Source organism: Triturus cristatus, chromosome 1_2 (assembly GCF_964204655.1).
Source record: "Triturus cristatus chromosome 1_2, aTriCri1.1, whole genome shotgun sequence".
Taxonomy (NCBI): Eukaryota; Metazoa; Chordata; class Amphibia; order Caudata; family Salamandridae; genus Triturus; species Triturus cristatus.
In genome coordinates, this window is record NC_140580.1 from 711,030,111 (window position 1) to 711,057,845 (window position 27,735).

The 27,735-nt window shown below is 41.2% G+C and overlaps 1 protein-coding gene across 1 annotated transcript in view; it reads left to right on the forward strand.

Moving 5' to 3' along the window:
* EPHA8 (EPH receptor A8) overlaps positions 1-24,693 on the forward strand; it is an 876,683-nt gene extending 851,990 nt beyond the window's left edge. The window contains exons 14-16 of the mRNA XM_085608587.1: positions 70-380; positions 2,395-2,550; positions 20,521-24,693. Coding sequence (XP_085464713.1) covers positions 70-380; positions 2,395-2,550; positions 20,521-20,635 — 582 coding nt within the window. The 3' untranslated portion in view covers positions 20,636-24,693. The remainder of the gene's footprint in view (positions 1-69; positions 381-2,394; positions 2,551-20,520) is intronic.
* The last annotated feature ends 3,042 nt before the right edge of the window (positions 24,694-27,735 follow it).

Below are 27,735 nucleotides of genomic sequence, written 5' to 3' on the forward strand. Positions count from 1 at the left end.
TGGGTTTCCAGCCCAAGCAAGAATTCTTCTGTTAAATAATTTCACCCTTTCACATCATTTTTTTATCAGGTCATTAATTCAGTCGAAGAAGGTTACCGCCTGCCATCTCCAATGGGTTGCCCCACCTCCCTCTATCAGCTCATGCTTGACTGCTGGCAAAAAGATCGCAATGAGCGGCCTCGCTTCTCACAGATTGTTAGCATTCTAGAAAAATTGATCCGGAGCCCTGAGAACCTGAGAGTGGCAGCTACGCTACATCGATATACACCTTACAATGGAGGCTCAGAAATGCTGGAGGTTGAGAAGCACAGCTTCTCATTAAAGATTATGAACAAAAGAAATGGCATGTGGATCAAGAAAGATGGCGCTGAAACACTGGGGTAAGTAAGACAACCCACCCATAATATTAAGGACATTGTGCCATATTTAGAGGTTGACACATGAGACACACTATTACAAACATACCAAGCATCCTGTCTTCCATATTCCACGCACATGGAACTTCTCATTTGACAGATTGGATATCAGTTACATTTGGGATGGAGTATGATATCCACCAACCTCAAATCAGGCCTAGAGTCTAGTTTAGTCGTTATTGCTTTGGTTTCAAAAACAAAGAAAACTTATTTGTACTTAAGAATTTAAGCAACACATTCAGTAACAATGGAAATACTTGTTGTTTTGTGATTTTTGTCTAAAAATCTATTTCAAAACTTTTGACTACTCCATTCCTGCTTCATGCCATTTAATTCCTCATGAAATCAATGAACTTATATATTGTGAAATGAAGGGTGGGCAGTGATCAAGTCATTTTATTTTATTTATTTGTCAGTCATAGGCATTGATTTATTAAATGCTAGGGGAGCAAAAGTAATATCTTGAACCCATTGATGCCCTCACAACATTGGAGAGTTGACCATTGTCCTATACTAGAAGTTCAAGAGCCTCCTACTGCTCAAGTGCTAGGGGAGTCAGAGGCAATAAACACTACAGAAACAAACCTGGGCTCTTATAGCCCTGTTAACTTTCTTTTCCTCCTTTCATGACCTGGAATAGCAGAAGCCAATGGCACCTAATACAGTATCCACCTGGAAAACAAACTGGGGGAAAAGGCTCACAATGCTGAATGCCTTCTCCATTTGTTCTGTATGAATGCCAGCTAGATGTTGAATGCCAAAATATCAACGTTACTATTATTGCCCTTCACATATATGGACTACAACTTACATTAACTACACACATATTGTCAAAGTAAGCGCATCCAGGGAAGTATAGCCTTACTTTTTCTTACTCTTCAATTACTTATCTCAATGGCTCGCTGAGGAGTCAACATGCGTCCATGTCAATATTAAAAACTTGATATTTCGGTAGAACATGAGCATTACCGAGATATTATGGTGTCAGAGTCAAACCTGCTGCCCTTTTAGGACTCCAACTTGGACATCACTGATAGTACGGACTTAGGGAGTTCTTTTATTATATCTGAGGTCTCTTTCATTCCCCAAGTCAATGCTGTTGAAATTCTTGATTCATAAGAAAATTACATAGTCTTCCAAGCAGACAACTGAATTAAGATGACAACGTCTTGACTATTGAGACACTGTTTAAACTACAAACTAAGAAATTCATCAACAGGCTCCAAACAACAACTACTCAGGTGCATAGATTGATACTCAATGTCTGTGGAGAAGTGTAGCTCACTGGTTAGAGGAGGCATACCCTGAAGCAGAGGTCAGACCTGGGACCAGGGTTCGATTCCTGACGCGGCAGGGTCCGGAGCCCAATTGTCCACAGACTTGATAATTCTTGCTTTGGTGCCCACTCTAAGCACGAGTTCACACTATGCAGCTCTGGGCAACAAGCTTGCTTAATCTCCACAACGGCCCCCCCGTGGCGGGATGCCTGGCTTTCACCTTGGGGATGCCCAGTATGGGTTATCTCACAGGGAAAAACCAGGATGGGTTCCCAATGCAAGCGCTGAGATGCCCAAGGGTAAGTCGAGTGCTATATAAGAACACACAGACATACATACATGTCTGTAAACATGATCACATAAAGCCTAGTCTAAAATGTATCGAGCGGGTACCATTTGGTGCATGTATCCACTCACTGTGGTCCATTTATTTTACTGTGATGAGTGCCCATGTTCCAGTGTTTTTTATTCTGCAAAAAAAAAATATATTAGAGGAACAAACCTGTAAAGAATGACTTTTTAGAGAGAAAGGAGAGTAAATGCGTAAGACACATTTAATGGCAAACACACCAACAGTGCAGCTCCATTTTCTAAGAAATACCACTTCTGTAGAAAAGCCTACTTTGGTCTATTGAGAGCTGGTTCTTTCTATGACCTTAACAAGTTCTTTAATTTAAAAAAAAATTCCTCTTTCTTTTTAGATTCACTCGCCACCCTTTGGACCGGGGTCTATTGCACTTCACCAGCTACACCACAGTGGACGACTGGCTGGAATCTATCAAGATGGGTCGCTACAGGGAGAATTTCGCCATGGGTGGCTATACCTCATTGGCAATGGTCATGCGAATGAATCTTGAGTGAGTAACTTTGGCAATGGAATGTCACGTACAGACAGTTATTGAAAAAACACAGTTGCTTGCCACGGGTTTTACGATTGTATGACATAATTTCGAAAGACAAAAATTCGACCTACAAAAATATCGCAACAAAAATATCGTGGTCAAGAATATCGACATCCTATCTACAACACGGTAAGTACAAAAATATCGATAATTTAATATCGATGTCAAAAATATCGTAATTCAAAAATATCGTTTTTTTTTTAGTTTAAAAATATATGTAAAATAAACCAAATAATACTTATAAATCAAAGAAACATAATTAAATATATTGTATAATATGTAAAATGTATAATAAATATATATAATTAAATGAAACTTTAATGAAACATATATATATAATATATAATATATACACTTACTTAATAATTACTTTTAATAATAATTTCTGTAACATATAAATTATTAAATATTTATTTAAATTACCAATACATCTATACACATAAAACAATAACATTAATAAATATTAAATAATTACATATAGCAAATAATAATCAATAATTTTAATTTGAATAATTTTTATTATTAATTATATATTACAATAGCTAAAATATTACAAAACATATTTAATATCAGACACAATAAAACTACTAGTCCAACTTCAACAAAAACAACAGTAAGGAAAACATTGGATAGCGTAGGGGTAAAAATTACTATTCCAACTCCAAAGAGTGCAACAGTAGGGAAAGCGTTGGATAGCGTAGGGGTAAAAATTACTATTCCAACTCCAGAGAGTGCAATAGTAGGGAAAGTGTTGGATAGCGTAATGGTAAAAATTACTATTCCCACTCCAGAGAGTGCAATAGTAGGGAAAGTGTTGGATAGCGTAAGGGTAAAAATTACTATTCCCACTCCAGACAGTGCAACAGTAGGGAAAACGTTGGATAGCGTAGGGGTACAAATAACTATTCCAACTCCAAAGAGTGCAACAGTAGGGAAAACGTTGGATAGCGTAGGGGTAAAAATTACTATTCCAACTCCAGAGAGTGCAATAGTAGGGAAAGTGTTGGATAGCGTAAGGGTAAAATTTACTATTCCCACTCCAGAGAGTGCAATAGTAGGAAAAGTGTTGGATAGCGTAAGGGTAAAATTTACTATTCCCACTCCAGAGAGTGCAACAGTATAGAAAACGTTGGATAGCGTAGGGGTAAAAATAACTCTTCCAACTCCAAAGAGTGCAACAGTAGGGAAAACGTTGGATAGCGTAGGGGTAAAAATTACTATTCCAACTCCAGAGAGTGCAATAGTAGGGAAAGTGTTGGATAGCGTAAGGGTAAAATTTACTATTCCCACTCCAGAGAATGCAATAGTAGGGAAAGTGTTGGATAGCGTAAGGGTAAAAATTACTATTCCAACTCCAGAGAGTGCAATAGTAGGGAAAGTGTTGGATAGCGTAAGGGTAAAATTCACTATTCCCACTCCAGACAGTGCAACAGTAGAGAAAAGGTTGGATAGCGTAGGGGTAAAAATTACTATTCCAACTCCAAAGAGTGCAACAGTAGGGAAAGCGCTGGATAGCGTAGGGGTAAAAATTACTATTCCAACTCCAGAGAGTGCAACAGTAGGGAAAGCGCTGGATAGCGTAGGGGTAAAAATTACTATTCCCACTCCAGATAGTAAAACAGTTGGGAAAGCACTAGATAGCATAGTGATTCTATGAACATTATAACCAATTCAATAATTTGTTATAAAAAAATTGCATGTTAACAATGTTTTAAAAAAAAAATTATTATTAAATACCAATTATGTAAATTAAATATTTAAATAAATAAATTTAAATTACATCCCACACTATTCCCCCTTTAACACACAACACACTACACATACAAAATACACAATAGATTTAAATATCAATTTATCTCTTATTTACAATTAATAATACATTCTTTATAATTAATATAGTTATTAATTCACTAATTAATACATATTAACTACGAAATTACAAATATTCACCTATTAATTGTTAATTAACAATACATTAATTAGCAATAACAACAAATAAAATACAATAATCAATTTTTTATATTTACTATATTTAACTAACTAATAACAATTAATTAATAATAATTACAAATACATAAAATATATCATTATTTATTTTATTTTAATTACATCCAACCCTATTCCCCTATAAACCCACAACCCACTACACATAAAAATTCACATAATTAATTTAATTATCAATTAATCACTTAATAAAATTAAATCACCAATTAATTACTAATTAACAATTAATTAATTAACTATAACAATAAAGAAATATTATTAATAAACTAATCATAATTTATATAATTAACCAAATAATAAATTTATTTTACAATTAATAATGAATTAAAAATTAATTAATCTATTAATCAAATTAATTACCAATTATTAATTGATTACCAATTAATTAATCATAAATACCAATTAAACAATACATATTAATTCATTAATTATAATTACATTACTTCCCACCCTATTCCCCTATAAACCCACAACCCACTGCACATAAAAATTCACATAATTAATTTAATTATCAATTAATCACTTAATAAAATTAAATCACCAATTAATTACTAATTAACAATTAATTAATTAACAATAACAATAAATAAATATTAATAATAAACTAATTATAATGTATATAATTAACCAATTAATAAAATAATTTTACAATTAATAATTAATTAACAATTAATTAATCAATTAATTAGCAATTAATAATTAATTACCAATTAATTAATCATAAATACCAATTAAACAATACATAATAATTCATTAATTATAATTAAATTACTTCCCACCCTATTCCCCTATAAACCCACAACCCGCTCTGATACTAAAACGCTAAATTAAATGTAAAATAATTATAAATCTCTAAACATTTATTTTTAAATGTATTAAATACATTACAATAATCTTTAACATACAAATAAAATACATATTAAATGACATTACACTAAATAAATATCGATATTATTGACATCGAAATTTTTACTTACGATATTACTTACATCGATATTAATTACTTCGATATTATTAACTTCGATATTACTTACCTTGGGATCGATATTCTGTCCATCGATATTCTTGACTTCGATATTCTGTACCTACGATATTAAAAACACGATATTATTGTAGGTCGAAATTTAAAACTCGATATTTTGGCTAAACACCGGGTTTTACAGGATCATTTAAGCTATTTAGTTGGGGACAAAAAGCTATTTGTCTGGCACGCTGATTGTCTAGGCCTTGCGTTAAAAATACAGAAATGAGTAGCCGTTGCTAGTTTGAGTGTTGCTTTCTCTCAAATTTGCTGGAATTTTAGGGACCTTACATTAAGTATTTTTCATCTCCTCATTATACTCAGTAGACTTTTTCTTTACTAGTTAGTTTTTTGTGCGCTGTGAATCAACTTGTAATATTTGGATGTTTTACGTTTCAGTCTGACAAATAGCAAATTTTGCGTATTGTACTATTCTATGGGTTTCGAACAGGCTGTTGTGTTTGCTGAAGACTTGATTCTTGTTTCTGAAAAGTTATGTTATAGTTGTGCTCCCTTTCAAAATGGCAGACATAAAAATTGGGTGGTACGCAGGCAGTACTTCCACACCTGCCTTCATTTGTGGAGGAGGTTCCACAAGATGGGCACCAGCAATCACTTTTGGGGACCAGACCACATTTTTCGTCATCAGTCTTTAACTGAGATCGAGAAAGAGAAAGGTAGCAAAAAGAAAAGGGAGACGAGTAAAGTAGGAAATCAGAAACAAAGTTAGAAAAAAGTAATGAAGAAGAACCTGCAAAAGTGAGATAAAAAGTCAGAGGGCATCATTTAGGAGTGTTAATCGTAGGGCAAAGCTGCAGGCCTACCAGCTGCGCTGCTCTACGGCAAAAGAAAAGGGCAGGAATGCACCGTATCTATCAGATACAATGCACTCCTGTCCTTTTCCCCTGTGCTGGTGCACAATGGGCTGCCGTTCGCCAATGCAGGCACCTTTGCACCATTTATTTATTTGACTTGTAAAGCGCCCGAATCACCCCCAAAGGGGTATCTCTGTGCTGTGGAAGTACGATCGGTTTATCATAGGGGCAGAGGAGGGAAGTTACTGAATCAGAGGGGGGGTTGGGAACAGTTTGGTTTTAAAAAACCAACAGAATTGCAGGTAATTAATGCACTCGCAAAGGTGTAGAGGAAGTTGATTCCAGTATGAGGGGGCCAAGTGGTAGAAGGCTTTCCCCCTAAGCGGGATTTCTTAATTTGTGGGACCTTAAGAAGCGATTTTGAACCGGATCGAAGTGTTCTTGAAGGTTGATACCATGTAAGTCTGTCGGCCAAATAGCTGGGGGCATTGCCATGGAGTGCCTTATGTACTATACAACATATTTTAAACCGGATGTACTTATGAATGGGTAGCCAGTGTAATCCCTGAATGAGGGGCAGCGAAGCGGTCCTGGCTGGAGAGTTGGAGACCAGTCAGTCGGCCTTAATTTGAATCACCTGGAGTCTATTAATAGAGGCCTCATTGGCTGAAATTAGGAGGGCATTGCAGTAGTCTAGACGACTTACCACTAATGCCTGTAGAAGGGTCTTCCTGACTGTCATAGGGAGGAAAGGGAACACCTTCCTCAGAAGACTCAACACATGGAAGCAAGAGCCCACAATGGTTGTGACTTGCTCTTTCATGGAGAGTTTCTGGTCTAACTGTACTCCTACATTTTTCACCACTGGTTTTGGGATGAGAGCAGGGCCTAGGTCTGTGGGCCACCATTCTGGAGACCTGAGTGTGGACGCCTCTCCAAAGAGCAAAATTTCAGTTTTACTGGCATTTATCTGTAGGAAGTTGTTTCTCATCCAGTCGGAGATGACAGTCATACCTGCGGAGAAGGCAGACTGAGTGTTAATGGGGTTTCTGTCAAATGCCATTAGGAGCTGGGTGTCATCAGCGTAGGAAATAGGGATAAAACCCAGGTTCTTAAGAAGATCTGCGTGCGGGGCCACGTGATTGTTAAACAGTAAGGGACTCGGGCAAGATCCCGGGGTACATCTTTGGTCAGCTCTAATGTCAGGGAGTGAAAAGTACCCAGATTAACAATTTGACTACGGTTTTTTAAAAAGTTTGACAGCCATTGGAAGGCTTGATTTTGAATACCAGCGTTTCTTAATCTAGATAAAAGGATGGAATGGGATAGCGTGTCAAACGCTGCTGACAGATCTAGCAGCACTAATAGTACTGCCTGTCCATTATCTAGGAATTGCCTGAGATTATCTGTAACAGAGATTAATGCTGTCTCTTTACTGAATCTGGGACGGAAGCCGGACTGCGAAGGGTCAAAGCCTCCTGTTGCTTCCATGAAATCTGAGAGGTGTATTTTCACATATTTTTCCAGACGTTTACTCAGATAGGGTAATAAGGAAATGGGCCGATAATTAGGCAGATCTTCTGGAGAGATGATGGGATTCTTCCTAATCGGAATTATCTGGGCAGCTTTCCATTCAGAGGGTAGCATGCCCTTGGTCAAGGAAGAATTAAGCATGGGACAGATCAGGGGAGCCAGCTGTTTATGAAGTAGCGAGGATACCTTCGCTGGTAGAGCATCCTGGGGAGAGCCAGATTTGACTGTTTTCATTAGGGACTCTACTATGGCTGTTGTGAGAGGGGGAAAACAGTCCAAAGGATTAACAGAGTGAGAGTAGGGTGTGGGAGGTGATAATGCCATGCTGGGGGTCCTTATCTTTAGTAATGCTAGCGTAAATGCTCTCAATCTTCTGGACATGGGTCAAGGGTGCCTGCGTTGCTGGGATGATTGTTTTTGTGCAGGGGCGTTGCTGGGCGCATTCCCAGAAAAATACATGACTTTTTTACGCTGCCCCAGATTTACAAGAAATTGTAACTGTGACGCAGCATCAAAAACTTACACCTCCCCTGGGGAGGGAGGCACAATGAGGAGAACGATCATTATTTATCCTCGTTTTTCCTTTTTCTACGTGTTGCTGCAGATTAGAATGAGGATAAAGCCTCTTGTGATTGGTATTATAAATATTATAAATAAACTCCCATTCTATCCTAGAGGGGAAGATAGCCTTTCAATATTGAATAACGAAATTGGCAGTATTTCACTATCAGGACATGTCACACACACCAGTACATATCATACCTTTCACATACACCACACCCTGCCCAGGGGTGGTACCTTGGGCCTACCATAGGAGTGCCTTACATGTACGAAAAGCGAAGGTTAGGGCCTGGCAAGTGGGTGCACTTGCCAAGTCGACATGGCAGTTAACAACTTTGCACAGACACTGCAGATGCAGGTCTGAGTTACCTTTTCAGAGCTACTTATGTAGGTGGCACAATCAGTGCTGCAGGCCGACTAGTAGCATTTGATTTACAGGCCCTGGCACACTTCAGTGCACTTTAATAGGGGCTTATCAGTAAATCAAATATGCCTTTCAGAGAGAACCAATTGTAACAACAATTTACAAAGTGAGCACTTGCACTTTGACACTGATCTGTAGTGGCAAAGTGTCCAAAGCATCTAAGCCAGCAAAATACTAAATCCAGTACAGCATCAAAAATACAGGAGGTTCCGCACCAGGGCGTGAGCACTCAAGAAATTAGACACTTGGCACGTGGCATCTCGGATCACTCCCCCCTGTGGGTCCACCTCACGTTTGGGGAAAAGAGGGTGGGACATGTACCATCAATAAATCCCTGGTACCTTAAAAACCAAGACATTCAGGCAACTATCACGCGGGCCATAGACCAGTACTTTACAGAGAATGAGGGGACGGTCGACTCCTCAACCTCACTCTGGGAAGCCTTCAAAACGGTAATAAGGGGACAAGCCCTGTCGGCAATAGTGGGGACGCGTAAAGAAAACAGGAAACAAATGGTCAATATTGAACAAGACCTTACCCGTCTTGAGGAAGAGGCGGGAGAGGGTGCAGGGCAAGACGCCATCCATCGATTGCAGATAAAGGTAGCCGAATATAAGGCCTTGCCCGCTGACGCCGCGAAGACCCTAGCCAGGGACAGGGATGGACGGCTATACGATCAAGGAGACAAAGCAGGCAAAATGATAGCCTGGTTAGACAAGAAAGAGAGGGCACACAGAGTGGTGCCAGAGCTTAAAACCGGTTCGGGGACGGTTCTTACTGAGCCCCATGATATTGCCAGAGAATTCGCGGTGCACTTCCGGGAGGTGTACAGGAAGGGGTCGGAGCGAACGGAGGAAGACTCCGCCGACCTACTAGCAAATATACAACTGTCGACCCTCTCGGACTTAGACAGGGAAACGTTAGAAATGGTGCTCATGAACGACGAAGTGGCTAGGGCGATACGCGACCTCCGCCCAGGTAAAGCGTCGGGACCAAACGGTCTACCTATTGAGTTGTACAAACTCAAACCTGATAAACTGGCACCTTATCTAAAGAATATGTACGAAGACAGTAAAAGAGTAGGGCGGATGCCAAGGGACCAACGTATGGCAACACTAGTGGCCATTCCTAAGGAAGGGAAACCTAGAGACAATTGTGCTTCTTAGAGACCTATCTCCCTCTCAATGCAGAACCCAAAATACTAGCAAAGCTTCTGGCAACTAGGCTTCGCCCAATACTGACCAAGCTGGTGCACCCAGATCAATCGGGCTTTATGCCATATCGTAATACCGCCCTCAATCTGAGACGCCTGAATGGAGTACTGGGACGCATCCACACAATACAGGAAGACGCAATGGTAGTCTCTTTGGACGCCACCATGGCTTTCGAAACGTTGCAATGGGCGTACCTCACGGCGGTACTTAAACGGATGGGTTTCGGCCCTAACTTTATCGGTTGGGTGCAATTGCTATATGCAGAGCCTCTGGCGCAAGTGGTAGTTAACAACAAGTTGTCGGAAGCATTCACACTTGAGAGGGGAACAAGGCAGGGGTGTCCGCTTTCACCGTTGCTTTTCGCGCTCTCCCTGGAGCCGCTGGCGGCTTGGATACGGGGCGACGCATCGATCAGGGGACTGAAATGGGCCGAGGGGTGGGAGGACCGATCTCCCTCTATGCAGATGACATCCTCCTCTATCTGGCCTCCCCCCGAAAGTCCTTAAGAGTGGTGTTGGACATCTTCACCAGTTTTGGGAAGAACTCAGTCTACAAAATCAACTGGAGTAAATCGGTAATATATGTCATACATGGGGACCCCCCTGCTCTACCAGCTGACTGCCCTATCCAGGTGGCAAAGGAGGGGTTCAAGTACTTGGGGGTGTTCGTCACCACCGACACTAGGACTCGCTATGAGCGGAACCTTATTCCACCCCTGCAAAGACTCCAGCGCGATGCTGACGCGTGGAAGACACTTCCTATATCTTTACTGGGAAGAGCCACGCTCTTTAAAATGATGGCGTTGCCCAGGTTCCTCTACGCCCTACAGAATTATCCTGACCCGGTTCCGGATGCGTACTTTGCGGCCGTCGAAACCGCTCAACGGGACTTGCTGTGGGATGGGCGACCGCATATAGCTTTTAGAAAGTTAACCTTGGGATGGTACGATGGAGGCATTGCCCTCCCTGACATCAGGAAGTACTATTGGGCAGCACACCTCTCAGCCATTAACCAGTGTAGGTATAGCGAAGGGGCGACCCGGCATACAGTATGGACAGGTGGCTTCTCCCGGGGGGAGATTTTGCTGGGGCGCTATACTCAAAACAGAAGAGATACCCCCTTACAGGGCCGACGCGGCATACAGTGCATCTTTGGCATGCGGCTAACCGCAGCCTGGGGTGGGCGAATAAGCTTACGCTGGCGACACCACTCTGGGACTCGGAGATATTGGGAACGCTGGGACGGACAAAAAGGGTTCGATAAATGGGATCTTATCGGGATCTCGCGTATAGGGGATCTCAGGGGGAAGAATGGAATGGTATCATTTGCGTCGCTACAGCAGACGTACGACATGGCAGCCTCGGAGCACTTCAGGTACGCACAAGTTAGGCACTCCCTGCAGGCCAATATTCCAAAGGGTTCGACTTTGCCAGAGTCCTCCCCACTTGAGGACAGGCTCTTAGACGGACACCTTCCCGAGAGGAGTATCTCCCTTACATACAAAAAATTAATACACCACACCCCAGACCCCCTGTTGACACTGCGGGAGAAATGGGGTAGGGACGGACTTGAAATAGATGACGAGGAATGGCAGGAGGCCCTGTCCTCCCCTAAGGAGGTGGCCATATCGGCACGACTGCGACTGGTGCAATTGAAAATTCTCCACCGGGTTTATTTTTCCGAACGCCAATTACTACATATGGGGAGGAGTGCAGACGGTAGGTGCAGGAGAAAATGTGGCCAAGAGGGGACTTTTCTCCACACGATTTGGGAATGTCCACTGATACAAACTTATTGGGTGAAAATACATGACTGCATGAAGGAGATTTGGGGGGTGCAGCTGCGGCCTGAGGCTAAAAGGTGTCTTTTATATATTTGGGAGCCCACGGACTTAAACACAAGGGGTAGGACCTGGGTGACGCTGGGGCAGATGGTCGCAAAAAGGAATATTGCCAGGCATTGGGGAGCAACAGAGCCACCAAGGATCAATGCCTGGAAACAGGACATGGACTGGTGTATGGCAAGGGAAAAAACGGTGTACGTGGCCCGCGGATGTCCTCGAAAATGGATACAGATATGGACTAAATGGAATGTATACCGTGGGAACATATGTGAGCCCCCACTGGCCCCCTCCCTAGACGAACAAGTAAATTTTCTGTAGTCCCAGAATTGAGACAGCACAATAGTGTTAATATGCTGTTACACAACTGCTATAACTTGTGACCAACACTGTACCCTGCAGGAAGACTATGTATGCCTGTATGCCACTGTCTTTTGTTACTTGGTTAATAAAAAGATTTTAATAAAAAAAAAAAAACAGGAGGTAGAGGCAAAATGTCAGGGGAAACCACGCCAAAGATGCCAACTCTAACAATTTGGTAATATGTATAACTTTCACGCAAGCCACATGTATTACTGTGGAAAAAATACACACTGCTGCCCAGTTTGACCCATTCCCACTGCTTACATCTGTTTTCATTTGAAGTTAGGATTCTACTCAAAGCCAAGTTGCACTTCTTTGCACAACTTTAGTTGACTTGGTTTTGGATGGAATTCTAGAGGTGTTTATGGTATTCCCACATCAATACATCCCTTATTATGAGTTTGTGGTTTAGCACTATGAGACGCACTTGCATTTAGCACTGAGCTTGCATCAACTTTTGTCTCAAAAAAACACAAGATGTGCTGGTTTGCATTGCATAACATCACTTTGCTATTCATAAGCACCACACAACCCCAGAGAAAAGCTTGGCTTCTTTTCCTTACTAAATCATTCCCTGTAAAGTAGAATAATTGGAAGCTTTTTGATAACAGTTGGTTGACTTTGTGTGTGACATGGTTACACCTATGGTCCGCCCACATCTAAATTTGGCAGGCAGACCATCATCCTGGTGATAATCCTACTCTGTCACCATTACAATGTATTATCCTTCTTGCCATGATTTCAATCAACCCCTTAGTCTGCTTATCACGTCTGATGAGTAGAGAGCCCCAAATATTAACCTCCATACTTTGGTATGATGCTTGATTAGGGGATTTTCTTTTCTAGGACTGCTAGGAGCAACACACAAAGACAACTAACAGTTCAAAAACATCTGCTTATTCTAGTTCACAGGGAACGTAAAGAAAATAGGCCCAGCATTTCTCTGGTGTTGTGTGGTGCTCATGCATAGCAAAGGGATGTTATGCAATGCATACCAACATCTTTTGTGCTTTTTTGTGATACAAGTTGATGCGAGCTCAGTTCTCAGAGGCAGATTAGTCTCTGCCATTGTTAAATCCATCTGATTGCTCTACGAGCTAAGGACTGTCAGAGGCTGACCTCTTTTTCCGCCCACCTAGCTTAGATGGGATGCCATACAGGTCCGTTTTCACTGCCCATCACCGCCAGGAAAACCCTAGCTGTAAGGGACAGTGAAAGCTAAATAATGTCCCCCTCGCCATGGGAGATAACTCCCATGGTGAGATACATATTTTTGTTTTTATTTTCAAAAAGAAAATCTCTCTTCTAGATCTATTTTTGAAAAATAAATACGTTTGATGGACGGCTCTATCATGTTGACAACTGTGATGGTGGTTCCTACCAATGCTTTACAAATGACCGCTTGCTTAATGGTCATTTCTAAATTTAGCAGTAGGTGTAGCCCGGCCTAGCCGACCTTAATTCCTCTGCCATGCTAACGGAGATTACTCCCTCCACCAAGAAATTAAATCGGACCCTAATGCTGTTCGCTCAAAGATGAGTGCCATGAAATGAGGTCAGATGAAGTTTACATTGCAATTAGTGAATTTAAGAGGCATGAATAGCAACATCTTGCATAGTAGATACTGTTGACATAGGACCATTATGTTTGTTACAGTTTTATGACAGCCTATGCATGTGCATGTCTTTTCTTTGTGAACAAAAAAGTTAGCAATCAAAGAACATGCTCCCCTGACAGCAAAATAAATCAAATGCACACACAATGGTGATTAAAAAATAGCATTGCGAACTCCTAAGCAAGTGATAAAGACAAACAGTATGTACATCCAAAAGAAAAAAATGTAAACCAGCAATTAAAATGTCATTAGGTCAGTAAGTAAATACATAAATGCACACCTACTGACTTGAGTTAAAAGCTACACTATGCCACATCTGCAGTCTAACAATAGGAATATTGGAGTCATACCACCAAATGCAGATGGGAACACAAATGGGACAATGCAATCATACATAAAATGCCAGTGGTTGATTTGGCACATCATTAACAACTCATGAATGGCAAGAGCTTAAAGAGGCCAACTAAAGCCCCCTCTCTCTCTGTACTTCTTTTTGTACTTTTTGAAGAACTATTGACATGAGATGTCTAGACAACTAAGCTGTGTCTAGCAGACCTATAGAGGTCACATTTTGGCTTCCCAACAGTATTCAGTAGCACCAATAGCTGGGACCCTAGTACTGCTGCCTTTCCTCCTAATATAAAGCTCCTGTGATTATCTGAGCCCTATTTCTATTTCAAAGATAGACAATAAACTTCAAATGGAGGACGGGCCAAATTACTACTTTGTTTACTTTAAGGTTGAAAGTAGGATCAATAAAAAATGTTTTGGTTGGTTAATATGATATAGGTGAAACCTTAGTGGTAAAGAATATCTTTTACGTTTGCATACTGTGTATGACCTTTTTAGGTCTGTGGTTAGCCAAGGCATTTTATATTTTATAAAAAAAAAAATATATATATATATATATATATATATATATATATATATATATATATATATATATATATATATATATATATATATATATATATATATATATATTACCTACTGGCGGTCGCCAGTAGGTAGTTATAGTTAGGACCCTGTTTCCATAGGAAATCCGCAACATTCTATTTGGAATAACTTTGGCGCCGGTCGACGAATCCTCGCGAAATTTTCAAAACTAATGGGGCGCTACGCTACGCTCCTACCCTGAAAGTCTCGGGGGGATTCGTCAAGCGGGGGCTGAGAAAAAAGGGGGGTCCCAAAACGCGTTTTCCCCATGCATTTTTCCATAGGACCTTTAGACACAGCTACAGCCCGGCTGAACGGAATTACTTGAAATTTGGCAGAGAGGTAGTCCTCAGGTCAAGGAAGTGCCTTTTGTAGGTCTGGTTTAAATCTGTTCAGTATTTCCTGAGAAAATAGCATTTAAATCAATATATATATCTGTGGGCGCGCTCCGAGCGCTTACCGTGCGCTTACGGTAAGCTTACCGTACGCGCACGGTGCTGTGCGCAAGCACGATTCTGATTGGTTGTTAGATCTTAGTAAACATTCGAATCGGTCGAAATAAGGAAGTGTCGGCCGCCATTTTGTCTCTCGCAGTCTGAGGGGGTGTAAAACAAAGGTGGATAATGTGAAAAGGGGGCAGGCTGGACAGTTCCTGACCCCCTAGCCTTTGTCAGGGGGTCTTAGAAGGACCCCCAAGGGGAAAAAATTAATTTAATTTTTTCTTTTTTAAATCGCCGAATGCGCGCAGCGTACGCGCACGGCATAAACGGAGAAATTCCGCGAAATTCGCGTAATTACGCGTACCGTGCGCACACGGTAAAAAAAAAATTTCAAAAAGGAAAGCTTAAAAAAATGTAAAAAAAATTGTGAGGTAAGGTTGGCTCTTAAAAGAGCCGTTGGGTTCATAGAGGGATGGAGGAAAGAAAGAATGGGAATATTATGAGCGTCTACAAACGTGCTGGTCTATCTTATTGTTAATAAGGGGAGCACTGGTCTCCCCAAAAACAATAAGACCAGAACACGTTATACACCTCATTACAACCCTCCCAAATCGAGGGTTAACGTCCAGAGGAGCAGAAGAAGGTGATGCTCCCACCTCAGAGGAAGGGCTCAGCTGAGCTGCCGATGTACTCGGCTGAGCTTCTGAGGCTGGGCTCTGATGACTTACTGAAGAGTTTTCTCCAGTATGTCGATCAAAGGTCCTGGGATGTTTATCCCTAAGGCGTCTCATCATAGAGTGATTTCCAAAGGAATACTTTTTCCTAGGATTTCCTCTTGATAAAACACGGTCACAAAGTGTGCAAGTGACCAGTGGAGCATTGACCTTTTTCTCCCCCTCTGGAAAAGTAAAATACTCCCATACAAAAGAAGTCTTCCGTTTCCTCCTTCTCTGGATGATGGTGGTGCTGCTAGCCTCACTCTCAGAAGAGGTCTGCTGTTCTGCCATTGTATCCCAAAGACAATTCAGCTCCTGCTCCTAGAGAATCACAAGCAGTAATGAGGGGAATGGGTGTGGTGTGGGAAGTTTCTGGAACTGAAAGTAGTTTCAACCAATGAAAAGTGTTCTTTCAAGCAGTAATGAGGGGAATGGGTGTGGTGTGGGAAGTTTCTGGAACTGAAAGTAATTTCAACCAATGAAAAGTGTTCTATGTGGATCACATGACCTACCGTGCGCGCTCCGTAAGCTTACGGTACGCGCTCGTAAACAAGTACGCATGCGCGAACGTGACGCTTACGGAGCGCTTACGGAGCGCGTACGTAAGATGCACTCGCGCATGCGCATTACACGCCCCTGCGTAACCGTGACGTTGCTTCCGGGTGTACGCGTACGTCACGCACGTATCGCGTAAGCGCGCTGTACTTATGACGTGCGGAGCGCGTAGCGTCAGCTTCCCGTACGCGTATCCTATTACATACGCGCACCGTACTTATCACGTACGGAGCGCGTACCGTCAGCTTACCGTACGCGCACGAAAAAAATGCAAAAAAAAAAAAAACCTTTCCATAATGCAGGATATAGTACATATATTATTTTATACATAGGTTTACAAAAAATCTCAAAAAAAAATTTGCATTTAAAAAACCGTACAAATTCACTGAAAAAACCATGGGTTTCACACACGTTATAGTTAGGAATTAGCATTTAAAAAACCTTGCAAATTCAGTGAAAAAACCATAGGTTTCACACATGTTATAGTTAGCTGTACATTTCACTCGTAAAAAACCAATGAAATTCCCGCGTTATAGTTAGTGCAGGCAACTATAACTCACGCGACCGCAATCCTCTGTTGATGCAAATACTGTATCTTTAGGTATACATATATTACAAATATTTATTTTTTATAAACACACATATGTCATCAGTGATGTAATATCTGACATCATCAGCAGAGGACTGCGGTCGCGTGAGTTATAGTTGCCTGCACTAACTATAACGCGGGAATTTCATTGGTTTTTTACGAGTGAAATGTACAGCTAACTATAACATGTGTGAAACCTATGGTTTTTTCACTGAATATATATATATATATATATATATATATATATATACACATTACCTACTGGCAGTCGCCAGTAGGTAGTTATAGTTAGGACCTATTTTCCACAGGAAATCCGCAACATTCTATTCCCAATAACTTTTGTCCAGCTCCGGTCCGCTCCTATCCTGAAAGTCTCGGGATGATTCATGTAGCGGGGGCCGAGAAAAAAGAGGGTCCCAAAACGTGTTTTCCCCATGCAAGTTCCCATAGGACCTTTAGCCGCAGCTACAGCCCGAACTGCTGAACGGAATTATACCAAATTTGGCAAAGAGGTAGTCCTCAGTTCAGACTCGTGCCTTTTGATTGAATGGTGTCAATCTGTTCCGTAGTTCCTGAGAAAATTACAGTTGAAAGTACATATATATCTATGGCCGCGCTGGATCTGCGCATCCTGAGCGCACCCTGAGCGCACCCTCCCGATCACGCGCTGAATGCTAATTGGCTGTCAAGTGGTTGTCAACATTCTAAACCAGGAACTGTTGCCAGCCATTTTGTGCCTCGGTAGAAGCGAGGCTCAAGAAGTCTGTGGAATAAGTGTGCAAAACGTATAAAGGGGGCAGGGTAGACATACCCTGACCCTCTAGGCCTGCTTAGGGCGTCCCAGAAGGACTCCCAGGGCCCCCCCATTTTTTTTTTTTTAAACCGCAAGGTGCGCGCAGAGTGCGCGGATCCTGCCGTACAGAAATTAATAAATAAAACGGAGCTTTTTTTATAATAAGCCCCCGGGGGGGCAAATCCCGGGGGCAAAATTATTAAATTTGAGCCCCGGGGACCGCCACCGCCCCGGCGCTACAAAATAAATTGGGTGCGTCTCGAAAGCCCCTCCCAGGATAATTTGTGGGGGGCTCAATGGACCCCCCAAGCCCCGGGGACCACCACCCCCGGGGCTTTATGTATTGAGGGAGGGGGCTGCGTGGCCCCCCTCCTGGAGCCCTCGAGGGACCTGGGGACCGCCACCCCCCAGGGCCGGCTCTTGCAGTGTCCTGGGATGCCCACCCCCAGGACACTGTTGTTTGCTATGAGAGGGTGGGAGTCTGCCGCCCTCCCATGGCAAACTTGGTTTGGATTTTGAAAGAGAGAGCAGGGAAACCTGCTGTCTCATTCAAAATCCAAACCATATTGCTTTTCCACACGGGGAGCTGCATGTCAGCAGCTCCCCATGTGGAAAAGCAATGCCGGCTCCCGAAGGATGTGGGGAGCCGGCTGGGACCGTGGGGGCGTTGGGGTTCCCCCTACGGTCCCCAACGTTTTTTATAAGCCCCGGGGGATGGGGTCCCCGGGGATAATAAAAATTAGTGATAGGGTCTAATTTTTTTTAATGGCAAAATTAGGAGTTGCGCATCCAGCGCGTCTCTCAGCGTGGCCCCCTGGTGTGCACAAGTTGGATGCACGACTACTAACCTGTAGGGTGCGCGACTCCAGCGCATTTGGTGCACAACTTCTACACGTCGGATGCGCGACTCCAAGCAAAAAAAATAATATAAGTATATTTAAAAGAATATAAAATAATAAAAAAAATATATATATTTTTTAAAAAAATATTTTTTTAAATATGTGTAGTGTAATTTAAAAAAATAAAAAATAAGTAGATTAAAAAAATGTGGTTAAAGAATCTAAAAAAATTAGAACAAGAAATACATTTTAAAAATATCATTTAAAAAAGCTTTGAAATTCACTGAAAAAACCATAAGTTTCAGACATGTTATAGTTAGGAATTAGCATTTTTAAAACCTTTAAAATTCCCTGAAAAAAACATAGGTTTTAGGGGTGTTATAGTTAGCTGGACATTTCACTCGTACAAAACCATTGAAATTCCACTGTTATACTTAGTTCAGCTAACTATAACTCGCGCGCCCGCAATCCACTGCTGATGATGTCACATATTAAATCATTCATGACATGGTCAGTGACATCACTGATGACATCTCAAATGACATCACTGATGACATCACTGAAGACATCATCTAGTAGATGTAATATGTGACATCATCAGCAGTGGATTGCGGGCGCGCAAGTTATAGTTAGCTGAACTAACTATAACGGAGGAATTTCAATGGTTTTGTACAAGTGAAATGTCCAGCTAACTATAACACCCCTAAAACCTATGTTTTTTTTCAGTGAATATATATATATATCAGCATACAGCCTGGGTCACATGGTCCACACACTTCATCCATGTCCTTACCTGACTGTGAGTGACAGCATTCTGTTTTTGTACACTATGCATGGACTATTGGTGCTGTCTGTGTTTATGTGTATATTTTGGCTTTTGGACAATGCAAGCTTTCATATAATAAAATCCTTCATAAAAAAAAATCATGAACTAAGCATTGGCAAAGGCAAAAGTTCACCAGCCACTGCCAGTCTATTTGTTTTCCCAGTGTTTTTTTTGTTTTACGTCTGACTTTAGCTAAGCTCTTTTGATTTTACTAAACGTATTTGTTTAGTATATACAGAGGATTTGAGCCATCCCTTTTTTATCCATTAGTCTGTTGTTCTGTCATTCACATTTTCTTCCATCCACTATAGAGGACCGCATAGGGAAAATCACGAGCTCTCTTCAGCCATTGGTTAATTTCACTGTGAGTGAAGGTGTTCTGTTCTTTCACAAGGAGCACATTCACATGCAAAGTAGTTCCTTTTAGTGCTGGGGACTACTGTGTCAATGTATGCTTTCTGAGACCATAAATGTTTGTTTTTACCCGTTTTTCAATACTTGTTAGGGACCAGCAGCTGTCTCAACAATAGACAGAAGGCTGGCAGCCAATGCCAAACCTATTCACTTTACAAATGCTTGTTAAGTACTAACTGAAGTATATATATTTAATGATGTTAAACTGCCACTGTTTGCAACTGTTTTTATGCTATTGCAATAATGAAATTAACACTCTAGCTTCTTGGTGAGCCACTTCAGTTATGATGTGTGTTTTTTCTAGCTTTTTAGAATGGAGAAGCATGTTCTTAACTAGCTAATGACGTCAGAGCACAGCTTTAATGAAATGTATGTAGACATTTGTGTTGTGATCAAATGTTTATGGTGTTCTTTCCCTCTATTTAGTGACATTCGGAGGCTTGGCATCTCATTAATTGGCCACCAGAAGAAGATCCTGACAAGCATCCAGATCATGAGAGCGCAACTGATGAACACGCTAGGTCCCAGGATGCACATGTAGTTACAACCCATCAGAAGATCTACATCCTATTCCGCTTGGGCTAGTCAAGCCTACTGCACAAACGACCATGTGGCCTCTTGTACTTGACATGGCACACACACAAGGAAGCCAATGCCATGAACACGGTACTCTTTAGCGTGCACTTTCTTGAGGCGGACTCCATTTCTTGGAATTTACAGCGTAACCTCATCTCTTCCTGTTTCTTTCTTTTAATTATGAGGAAATTCTGAGTTATTGACCTTGATTTAGAGATCTATGGTCAGACAAGAGTGATCTCAGTGCAGCGGATCCATTTTGATAAGCACACAACCTCATGTCTGGAAGGCATTCGTTGTGTGAAAGAACAACATCATGGATGTAAGCACACTCGTTAGGGCTTCGACAAAAGTGACAATCTGCAGCTATTTATCAAGTCATTTCCTGCCTAGGTCATGCCATATTCTCTCATAGAGGTGAAAACTACAATGGAATCATCCACCATCCTCTGTCTGAGCTAAGAAAAGAACATATGCGCAATCCCTGAGCACGGCCTGTAATGAACAATGGATCTCTTAAGTGAGACAAAGAGAAATCCATAGGACTGCGAGAAACTGCATCACGCACAAAATGCAAAGACAAGCTCAATTCCTCTGGTGCCGTGTCATGTTATCTAGACATTTGCCAGACATGGCACAAGGCAATCAGTGGTATTCCACTATGCCCTACCCCATATTGCTATAGTATCTGTATACCTTAAAAGCTCCTCCCTAAGGGCTTTTTGACAATGAGCTCATCCTTTGCAAGATGTAGGCATATGTTCGAGACCTAACAATATTAAAATGTTCTTTTAGATTTATATTCACACTGGAGATGCTTCAATCAAAACACTCAGAATCGAACCTGAAGCGTTTATCGTCAATCCACTTATACTTTGGCAAGATTTACATTTAATGCACATTTAGATGTCACTGCTCCTGCACTTGCAGTATCTTCTGCCTAGCACTGCACCTTCCAACACGTGCACCATAAACCTCTTTAACATTTCAAATATTGAAGAACAAAATCCTCACATAGGCAGATATGTGCCTATTTCATGCCAGATTCACAGCAGGGATAGCCACTGGTTCATATTTTATGAAGCCGAATCTTGGAATCTGGATATCATCTTCACAGCTAGATTTGTAGGCAACTTTTGCTCACTGCACCAATATTTTGCACACAACTACAGATAAACAGTACAGCAAATTGCTGTGGATCATTTGTAAGGGATAAGGCTTAATGTCATTCCTCAGGAAATAAACCCATCTTCACCTGTCTTCCCTAGGACTGAAAGGCTTGAATATGATTCCAGAGGTACTTAAAATTGAACAGAACTGGGAGACTCAGAAAATGTTTCAAAAGATTCCATGGCTTTGGGCTGCAGTATTTTCACTGCCCCTTTGAAATGTATGCACAGCATTGAAGAGCATTTGTGGGTGAGAGTGTGTTGTGGTGTGAGTGTTGCTAAAAAGTCAATTTGATGACATAGGATAGCATGGGGACACTTTTGTTGAGCTCGCTAATGATTCCGTAGAATTTGATAGCAACTAATGGCTTTCACCGCACTGAACCAGGGGTTATTGGCCCTTGTTACACATCTACCCATCAACATCAGGGCGCTAGGGTGGTTAATTAGAAGGCAAACAGCATAAAAGAGAAAAGTATTTATCACTTAGATGGCATTTGGAGAGCATAGAGAAGGAAGTTAGGAATCCGTGGCACTGGTCAAATGATCAATTCTCGGGATTGCAGACAAGGTTCTTAGTACATTATGGTGGACATCTCTCTTGGTTAGAAGAGACGGAAGTGTCAGAGATGGGATCCCTGACCACATCTGTGGGTGACATTTGAGACTTCACCCATAATAGGCTGGTTGGCTGGAAGAGATGGGGCTAGTCTTGTGTCTGACAACAATGATGGCAGGAGCAGCTGGATCGAAGTGTTCGCTTGCTTTCTGTTGTCTACATTTTGGTGCACCAGCATGTCTGGCTGCATTTAGAAGTGGGAATTGAAATGCATATGATTAGACAGCTGGAGACTGTAAGGAAAAGAACAACATGACATGGGGAACCTGAAGTCAGCAAAAAGAAAAGATCATGTAAATAACACTTCTACCTCATGTTCTTGACTGATTTACACATTGATGATATTTCACTTTTATTAGCAAAGAAGAACCATACTAAAGTTGGCCAGTTTGAACAAGAATTTAACTATTTAAATTGGAAATATGGGGAATTATAGCCTTACACAAGCCCTTATTATGCACTTTAGAGGAATTATTTATTACAACATTAGAAGTAAACTGCAGCACCTACTACAAAGTGATTTTCCATTCTATTATTTACACTCGGTCCTTATTTTAGATATCTCTGTAGAATGTTACTTGGAGTTGATCAGCCCCCTTTCGCATCAGAAATAAGTAGTGAGGCTCAAATGAGGAAACATACTTCAGGTTTGCATCCTAGCATCAATTCACACTGAATGCTGACTGGCTGAGTCTGTATAGATCTCAGCAGTTCAACTCTATTCTGTGGTTTAGAGCAATTTCACTATGGATAAGGATAAAAACACATTTGTGGGGAGAGATTGTTACTTCTGTCATTCACGCTGTCTTGTGGTTCAGTTGTATATATTGCAAACACAACAAGATGATGGGTGGACTGCTGAAACTTTTCAATCACTCAGCCCCAGTTAAGAGATCTGGGTTGAATCCATTGTTCTTTTGCTCACTTCGCCACCTGTTTGTACCCAGACATATTCAAATCAGTCTAATCCTGCCCCTCATGGGAACAGTCCAGCCTGAACTGCTAGGTCAGGTCCTCCCTGGACCAGAAAAAAACATCCTAGTACTGTTTTGGGGTATCACCTCTCATTAGTCAGTCTAGCAGCAAGCAAGTGACCCTCGTCTGGGCATTTTCTTGGTGACGAAGGGAAAACATAGTGACACAACAAGATGATGGACAGATTGCTGAAACTTTTCAACCACTCACCCTCAGCCAAGAGATCTGGGGTGAATGTTTGATTTAGTCATCATTCCATCCATCATTTGTTGCTGCAAATCTTTTTGCCCTAAGTAGGATGGGTATGCCCAGATGTCTGTCTCTTACTTGCTGTGCCACTGGATTGCGAGCCTGGCTGCTGAGGGTTGACAGCATGAAACAGGTCCCAGGATGCTTGTTTCCGGTCCGGGGAAGTACCAGGTTGGCAGTTCAGCTGGATTGTTTCCATGAGGAGCAGGGTCAAGACTGATTTGCATATGGCTGCGTTCAAACTGGGGTGGCTTAGTGTGCAAAAGAACAATGGATTCAACCCAGATCTCTTGACTGGGGATGAATGTTTGATTTATTCAGCATTCCATTCATCATTTGTTGCCGCAGCATTTTGTGGTATATATTGCAAAAATAATTATTGTGGAAAATCTCTAAATGAACAACAATGTAGATGCCTCAAGTCATGTAAAATACAAGTCTGCCATTAAAAGATGGTACCGATGATCAAACACAGGCTAGAAGCATTCTTGCCTACCCTCACAAAGATGGTACATACACGTGCTGAAGATGTCGCAGTGAGGACTGGGTAATGACTGCAGGTTCTGTCTTATCTGAAAGTATGGGAAGTAGTCATTGGCTTGTTGAAACAGACCACAATAATTAATTAATATTATATGAGTAAACTCACAGATGGCACACTTGACCTGATTGTTTTTCCAATCTTGTTCCCCCAACTTTTGAGAGAGAATTTAAATGGGGATAAACTACATGTATGACCAAACAACAATGCTAAAGACTATGAAAACTGAATAGTTTCATCAGTATGTTGATATAAAGTTAAGAAAGAGAAGTAGATATAGTCGTTTATTGCTATGATTTGCACATTATTGTAGCAAAAACTGGGGCAACAATGCAACAGTATCCAAACTCAAGAAACACATTTTTCCAACAAAAAGGAAGAGAGGAGTACTTGATAAGAAGAAGCGTGTATGAGGCAAGTCAGTATGTGATGAGATGTATTCATAGCTGTCTTCATGTTCCTAGGCTATAAACAGAAAGGACTCATTTATGAGAAGTGTCGCATCGCTGCGTGAAAGTAGCGATGCGACACTTCTCTGTGCGTCCTCCTTGCGACATGATGGATGTGTCATATTTACTGTATGATGCATCATCTCACAAGGAATGACAGATATATCAGTATAACTGAAGTATCTGTTGGCGCAAAAGTGGCACATTGCTGGAGTTTTGTTGGAAGCGTGACGCAGCTCCAGCGATGTTCCTTTCGCATGGGGCAAGCCTCATGTGAAAGGGCCTGCATCACATGCCTGCCATGAGGCAGGCGTAAGATATTGACACACTGGCGTCCTAGAAGTTGCGCAGTGAAATCTTATAGATTTCACTGCTCCACTCCTACGACCCTTTTTTTGTGGGGGAACGCCCACCCTGTAGCGCAGGGGTTTACGAAGTGGCGCACCTGCCTAGATGCGTCACTTCGTAAATATGGCGCAGTATGGCGCATTATTTACGCCGCCGCTGCATCACAAAAATTGAAGCAACGGCGGCACAAAAGTGACGCTGGGTCTCATAAATAAGCCCCAGAAGACTTTACTAGAACCTCTGCGAAAACTCCCATGTCAAGTTAAATTTCAGTCTTTGCAAGTTTATGGATATTGATCAATTCTGTCCAGTCCCAAGATCCAAATGCAAGAATCATTGGTGGGTGATATATGAGTGCAATAAGAAGCGGCTGCTTTTAAAGACTGAATTGCAAGACAGTCTGGTTGCTGCAACATCCAATTTGTGAAATGATGGAGTTATTGAGTGCCATGCACAATAGAAATGAACTAAGTTTACTTGCTATTCTTCCAGCACATATTAATACTTTAATGACTGTAAACAGGGACCATTACAATGCTATTTTATCTTTTTCTAGTCCCCCCCCCCCATCTTTGCTTGTGCAGGATTGAAAGAGATGTAACTCACATCTACCACAAGCCTTTGAAAACCAAACTCACTGGTATGCAGTTTGTTTAGAGCACGTTATTGATTTTTTTGCCAGTTACTTGTTTAGCTGAAATTCGTGAGTGTGTATCCTGGACAAGGTAGTACATGTAACGCTCTATACAGTGCCAGCACCCCATGTACTGGCATAGATCAAGGTACATTTGCACCCCTAAATGCATAAACCGCAAATTCAGGAAAAAGGTCTTCGTGAAACAATGATCACTAAAACCTATTCACAATCCATGCTTATATGTGAAGTGACCAAAAGAGGAAGAAAGAAAGTGAAGGAAAAGGCTTATTAGACCATATAATACAAGACTTATAGAAGAGTACAATGTTGGCCTTTTAAAAAATCCATCATCAAAGGATACTGGTTTCTAATAACCTATCAGTAAATGTTCACAAACCAGCATGGTTTCTATCAGCTACAACCTGAGGCAGGATTATGTCTAATGTCTATATATTTGTGCATAGTTTTATATATATATTATTTATATATTATTGAGAAAGTTACAGTTAGATGTTCCAAACAATAAACATATTTGAAATTGGCAAGTTATGGTATGCTCACCACCTCTTCACTAAGTTATCTGAAATAGTCTACAGTTCTTTCCATACTAATTTGTCCATGTTTAAATTATGGTTCTCGTGGTGTCTGAAACTTGCCAATTGTTGAGCACGCTAGTGTTTACAATGTGACTCCACAATAATGTTTTACAGTAGGTTTTGTCATGGTGTGTGTGTTTGTGTGTGTGAATCTGTGTGTTTGAGAATGTGTGTGGATGTGCGTGCGACAAAGAAACGGGGCAGATTTACAAATTTTTCACACAATGCAGTGCAGCAACCAAATATTCTGCACTGCGTTGCACAAGGGGGAAAACACAATGCAGAACCATATCTACTCGAATTGGCCTGCTGCTGCTATAATCCCTGCATTGGGGCTCTAATTTGACTTCAGAGTTCAACACAACTAATTAGACTGCCTTGCGCAAAGCACAGATGTCACAATACAAATTCCTATGCTTAGCCACATCTCAGAAGTATTTCGAACACTGGATATGTGCCATGTACTTCAGCACACATGAAATGTTATTTTTTTTGTGGAAATGAAAAGATTTCTCCTTTTGTTAATCCTGGTTCAACAACGCATTCGTTTTTGATGCAAAGATTGATCTGGCTGTTTTAGTAGATTAGGATTTGTGTCAAAACCTATATGTGTTTGCAATGATCCACCCATGTAACGCCCCCCTATGCATAGCATTGCAAAGTAGCCCGAAGTCGTTTTTGCATCGATAAAAGGGCATCTTTCCATCTAAAAGTACCTTTTGAGCTGGAAAGTTAAAACCAATGTGTCACTTTGCATCACTTTGCGATGGTGCAAAGGTTTAGTAAATCTATGTTATAGTGTTTGTATTATTGAGTTGCTAATCTTTATGTGTAGCTGCTGCTAGCCGATCTTCCTCTGGAAATCATGCAGTGAGATCACAATACACAAATTCAATGCAACCTTCTTCAAGAGAATGACTTGGAACATCACAAAGACAGAACGTCCTGTGAATAGGGGATTCTTTGTAATGGAACCACTTTTCAAGTGGTGGTGTCATAGAGCAGCAACACATTTTGATTACACACCAGTTTTACCAAGAGATTACCAATTTCCCTTGGAATGGTGCTTTGGAAAATCTAACCCTGTCAAGTTAGTTTGGCAGTGACTAAAATGCCTTCCTGGCTTTGAGTCATTTGGAGCTTAATGTTTTTACAATGTGTTGCTGATATCAGTTCTTTAAAAAATCAGACAAGATATCCATGTGACTAAAATTCAAGGAATAATAGATCTTGATTGCAGGTATCAGAGGCAGGTTTTGGCTGTCAAGTTGGAGTGGGACAGTAGTGCTGTCAGTACAATTTCGACAGTATTCAAATATGAAGTCTGGGTTAAGCAATTAAAAGCAGGCCACAGCCCCTTGCCTTTTTAGTAACACTGCTACATGCTAAGTCAATTCAGATCAACAGAATATTTTGTGTTAGTTATAGATATAGCTGAAGAGATAGATCTGTTCTGTGAATTTTATTATGTGTGCTTGTGAA